Source organism: Octopus bimaculoides, chromosome 1, assembly GCF_001194135.2.
Source record: "Octopus bimaculoides isolate UCB-OBI-ISO-001 chromosome 1, ASM119413v2, whole genome shotgun sequence".
Taxonomy (NCBI): domain Eukaryota; kingdom Metazoa; phylum Mollusca; class Cephalopoda; order Octopoda; family Octopodidae; genus Octopus; species Octopus bimaculoides.
Genome location: NC_068981.1, coordinates 98633895 through 98639894, shown reverse-complemented (window position 1 = coordinate 98639894; position 6000 = coordinate 98633895). Strand labels below are relative to the sequence as shown.

At 33.4% G+C, this 6000-nt stretch overlaps 1 protein-coding gene across 7 annotated transcripts in view; it reads left to right on the top strand.

Annotated features, from left to right (window-relative positions):
* LOC106876178 (DNA repair protein RAD50) overlaps positions 1 to 6000 on the top strand; it is a 94547-nt gene that overhangs the window by 11631 nt on the left and 76916 nt on the right. For all 7 annotated transcript variants that reach the window (XM_014924614.2, XM_014924609.2, XM_014924612.2 and 4 more), the window contains 3 exons: positions 627 to 728; positions 2584 to 2657; positions 4020 to 4125. In XM_014924614.2, the coding sequence (XP_014780100.1) occupies positions 627 to 728; positions 2584 to 2657; positions 4020 to 4125 (282 nt within the window). The remainder of the gene's footprint in view (positions 1 to 626; positions 729 to 2583; positions 2658 to 4019; positions 4126 to 6000) is intronic.

Sequence of the window (6000 nt, the reverse complement as noted above, 5' to 3'; positions counted from 1 at the left end):
ACACATACAATAGGAATACAAAATACAAAATGGCTGATATTTAGCAAGGTGAGACACACATAAGAAGGAAGGAAACAAAGGACCACTGATGAGGTCACAGAAGTGTGCCGAAAGAACTCTGGCCGAAATAAGATTAAGATTAATGTAATATAAAGCTGAAGCAAATTAACACCAAATATACAGTGCGTGTGTTTTTATTGGCTAAACTGGCAATATGACCATCCCCAAGTACAACAACATCTGTTTCAACACACGATTTCACATCAAAAATCTTGCAAAACAAATATGTAAACGGAACATATATATATATATATATATACATATATGTATAATATATACATATATGTATATATACACACACATATTCATACATGCATGCATATGCACAAACACACACACACATTATATACATACATGTATGTATGTATGCATGAATGCAAACATACATAGTAAAATGTTATGAAAGTTGATACCTCACAAAATTATGACTTTGAATTTTGTGTCTTATTGATTTTCAAGCAAGTGATGGAATTTTACTCTTTTATTTGGGTTGAAGACAAAAAGCAAATTGTCTTACTGACTTCAGCAAGGCCCTTAATTTCAAATGGTGTCCTTTCTTTTTACAGGCTAAAAAAGTTGAAACGCGAACTTTAGATGGTGTTATAACAAGAAGATCTCCTGATGGAGACAAGAGCCTCACTCAGAAATGTGCTGAAATAAATAGAGAAGTACAAAATCACTCATTATTTTTTGGAAATTTAAATCAATGTAAATTACTTGCTTTTTGAGGATAATGATAAAGATCCTTCTTGAGTCATATAGACTCTAGACTCATAGGGCTGGTTTCCCAATTTCCATAGCTTATATATTCTCCACTTGGACGAGATGCTGGTCTGTTACAGGATTACTCACTTTTACCAGCTGAGTGGACTGGAACAACATGAAATGAAGTGTTTTACTCAAGAAGACAGCATGTTGCCCAGTCCAGGAATTGAAACCACAATCTTTTATCCTGCTTTTTGAGGACTTTTTTTTTTAAAGTTAATTTTGTAAATATAACCCTATTTTACCATACTAGTAAAAATATTCAGCAAAAATTTCTGATTCGGCCTGTTTGAGGCAAATAAAATAATATAGCCTTGCTGAAGGCCTAATAACTGAAAGAAATATCAGCAAAATCTCTCTAATATTATATCCTGCTGCCTTGAAATAAGGAAGGACATACTAGATAGTGTTTCCTGGGTGCACTATTCCTGAGAAAAAAAAAATTAGATTGAATGGTCATCGTTGAAATGCTTTGGATCATAGGCTACCCAATCAATGCTGATCTTGGGCTAAGCAAGGACAACAAACATAGGTATATTGTTGAGCTATATACATGCCAAACATTGGCACATTGTTGAGCTATATACTCTTGTAAAAGGTTGATAGTTGCAATAGAGACATTAGTCTCTCTCTATCACTTTTCAACAAAATTATATATTAAGAGACAGTAGAACAATTAACAACATAATAAAATAAGTTTTATTTTTGATGATGCTTGGTTTTACAAATCCTGTGTCATTTAGCCTAGCAGCTGCTGGTTAACTTGTATTCGGCATGGGAAGGTTAAGAGCTTCGTTGATGCATGCCAGAGGAGCAAGTAACTGTCAAGTCGAAGGTATCATGCTGAAGAGAGTTAGAAAACGAAAGTAACGCTTTAAGTACTGGTTTTACTATGCATGCGCACTCGAGGGGCAAGTCCCTTACGCATGTGTAGATTGTACTTCCTTAATGGCGGCCATAATTTCGCGCCACTACACTCTCTTTGCCTCTTCTATTGCTGTTTCAATAACTTCTATTTCTTTTAGCCAGCCAATTCTATCTTCTACTCATCTTAATTCCTTCAGCTACTATATCCACATTTGGTATGATATAAAGATTGCCTTTTCGTATTAGTATTGCTTTCATTGCTAATATTTTTTTTTCAATAATCTTATGGCTATTTGCAACCCAGTGACTGAAAAGCCACTATTATTCTATATGTCATTGGCAGTGAGATTTGGATGGTATGCAGGGCTGGATACCTACCATTGAAGAAGTGCAGTATGCCGAAATCACGATATGGCAGTTTCAACACCCATACCAGATGGTTCTCATCTGCTATGATATATGTCTGTGCTTTTAGAACCATGCTAAAAGGATCTCTCTCAAGAGAAATATCATAGTATTTAGTGCCCTAATCATACATTCATGTTTAGTAGAATATAAAGATTGCTTTTGGTATCAATACTGCTTCTGTTGTTAATATTTATATTTTACATATCTATCTATCTGTCCGTCCGTCCATCCCTCTCTTCACAACTACCCCTCGACATCACTTTTCCACATCTTTAATCTTTTTTGTTTGCTGTTTTATAGCCTAGTGACGTTTTATTTTTTTCTCTTTCTGAAGAAAGATGCATTTGAAATGTTGAACTTACCTTCTTCATGGTATAAAGCATATTTCATTGTTTGAACTATGTATGACTTGTTAATGCAGAATATCACTAGTTTCCTCACATTTCAGCTTATCATATTTTTGTTTAATTTCTATCTCTTTAGATGATCACTTCTTTGGGTGTCTCAAAAGCAGTATTAGAAAATGTCATTTTCTGTCACCAAGAAGAGGCTAACTGGTACGTATAATTAAACACATTATCATCATCATTATCATCATTAAACTACTACCACTTTAAAATTTATTGTTTTCCGTGCTGGTAAATTTACACAGTTGCATATCTTAGTTATTACTATCATGTGCCATTTTGCTTGCTTGGGAGTCCCAGCTTTCTAAGGATTTAATATCAATTAAATTTCTTCTCTGTATCTTTGTTTGTTCATTTAGATTTTGTTTTGAAATACCTGTATTTCTCTCATTCTATTTTACCAAGGTTTATTTTGTAAACAACAAAAGATCTGATATTATACTGCTCTCAGTTTATCAGAACCTTTTCGTATCAAATGGAGAGACAACAGTGTTTTCCATAGATAAGGTTCTCTTTTGCTTTTAAGAGTAGCTTCTGAATTCCTCCATGCAACTAGATCATTTCATTGAGAAAGCAGATAAGCCAAAATAGAGAAGATTGTGGTTTAGAACATTCTTGTGTTCTAATGGTGGAGTCTTGTTCACTCATATCTGTGTAGTGTATGTCAAGACTCATAAAATCTCATAGGTAAGCAAACATTAAGTCATGAGACCTGTCCTGTTCAGTGTATATGGAAGAAAATGAAAAAGTGCGTACATGTTTCTTGTTCTTGTAAATATGATTATTAGAGATGTGTCTTTTTTGAGGCTCAAAATCAAATGCAAAGAGTAGAATACATTGAGTATGTGCTTTTGCAACAGTAGATACAAGAGACCATTTAAGATGCCTACCATATAAATCTATAGTTTTATCACTAAAATTTCTTCCTCTGTACAAAAGCAGATTATATGTAGTGTAAGAAGTGTTTGGTATTGTGTGGACATTAAAAGAGATTGTGTTAAAAAGGCTGGTGGTAGTAAATTGGTTGTGGTTTGGAACATTTCTTTTCCTGAACTTATTGTCATGAATCAGAACTTACTGGTTATGCACTGACATAAACTTCCAAAGAAGCTCAATTCTTTGTTAAAAAAAAAAAAGGTTATGAAGTTAAAGACATGCATACATTATCTTTATTGATATAATCTGGGTACATTTTATTTGGCATTGAAGTTAAGATATTAGATAATTGAACACAAACAAGAACTTTCTTATTCAGAGCATGAGCTATAAGATATATATCCCAAATAAGTTACAATGCTACTTCACATTCTTCTCACATACTTCTCAGCAGAGTGACCATCCAGTTATAAAACATATGCTTTAAAAGATCATACTCAATTATTTCTTTGTATTTTCACACAGCATCCTATTATAACTAACATGGAAAAATGAATGTAAAACAGTAAAACAGAATTATATTTTCAAAATGCAAGTTTAGTACATCTTTTGTGCTTTCTTTTTACCTTTTTATAGGCCTCTGAGTGAAGGAAAAGTTTTAAAGGAGAAATTTGATGCTATATTTGCTTCAACTCGCTATGTCAAAGCCTTAGAATCAATTCGTAAATATAAACAAGTACAAGTAAGAATGATTTTTATTGTTAACTATCAGCTTTATTAATTAAAATAAACTACCTTCAATATTCTGAAAGTCTCATCGGGATTAGTGAGGAGGATTTGTATGACATTAACTCTTTCGTTACTGTATTTCTAACCAAAATGCACCTCTTACATATTTCAGTTAAATTCTAAAATAATCAAGAATTAAGACAAGTTTCATAAACAACTCTAATTTTTACATTATTTACATTTGACAGATATTTGTCCTCATCTTGTTTGTTGTTAACACAACATTTTGGCTGATATTATTATTATTATTCAGGTCATATGGCCTAGTGGTTAAGAGCGCAAGCTACTAACCCCAAGATTCCGAGTTCAATTCCAATAGTGACCTGAATAATAATAATAACATCGAAAAATACCTTAGGAACGAGAACCCAGGTTCGAAATTTCCCCCAAAACACCAGATGAAGGCTGGAGGGTATATCAGCCAAAACGTGTTAACAACAAACAAGATGAGGACAAATATCTGTCAAATGTACATAATTCCTCATCTCTTAAATATAGAACTGTAATTCTAATTTTTTACATTTATCAACACAATGTAATTTTTGGCTCCTGTGCTAGTGGCACATAAAAAGCACCAACCGAACGTGGCCAATGCCAGTACCCCCACACTGGCTCCCATACTGGTGGCATGTAAAAAGCACCATCTGAATGTGGTCGATGCCAGGTCTGCCTGACTGGTTCCTGTGCCGGTGGAACATAAAAAGTACCAACTGATTGTGGCCAATGCCAGTACCCGCTGACTGGCTCTTATGTTGGTGGCACATAAAAAGCACCATCCGAATGTGATCGATGCCAGGCCCGTCTGACTGGCTCCTGTGCCAGTGGCATGTAAAAAGCACCCACTACACTTTTGGGGTAGTTGGCATTAGGAAGGGCATCCAGTTGTAGAAACATTGCCAGATCAGATTGGAGCCTGGTGCAGCTGCTGGCTCTCCAGATTTCTGTCAAACTGTCCAACCCATGCCAGCATGGAAAACAGATGTTAAACAATCATGATAAAATTTAAATTGTCTTCAAGCATCAGCATAGAAAATGAGTTATTGGATAATAATTGATTGAGTATACAACAAAATTTTTTATATAAAAAATTTGGGCAAATTACTGGATTATCTATCAGCTGAAATTAATGGACATAATATAGGTGTATAGTAAAGGTAAAACAACAAAATATTGAAATTTATTTTTGAAGGAAACTAGAAAATAAAATAACATCAATTAAATGAAATAAACTCACATATATGCATATAATGATTCACAATACAAATTAATCAAAATTTGTCCTGCATCTTATGAGTAGATAAAAAATAAAAATGAGGTAAATTTATTTTAAATATTTATAAATCAAATTTACATCCATATATATATATATATAAACTATAGATAAAGTTATTAATGAGGGATTATCAACTGGAACAAATACGTTATAAGTTCTCTGTTACTACACCAGGCTATCGATATTGTTTAAATTAGTAAAGAACTCCGTGTATTCTTATGACAGGGACCGAAGTTATAATTCATTACCATTCTATATTGTAAATCCATGGTTGTGTTCCAGTTATACTGGTTTTTACCCAGATTAATATACAGGACAAGGCATTAATAACTGTCATTACATATTTTCCTTTATAGCAGTAAATTTGACTTACAGCTGTTTTCAGTAGTCTTTATAGGTATTGTTATTGATTTGGCCCATTGATTGGTTGAGAAAATTTGAATCACCTAGAAAATTAATGCTATTTTCATCAGTCATTTCTGAAAGAAATGGTATAGGTATGGGGAGGGAATTGAATAGCGGCAATAAGCATAAGGTAAATGGAAGAGAGATAGA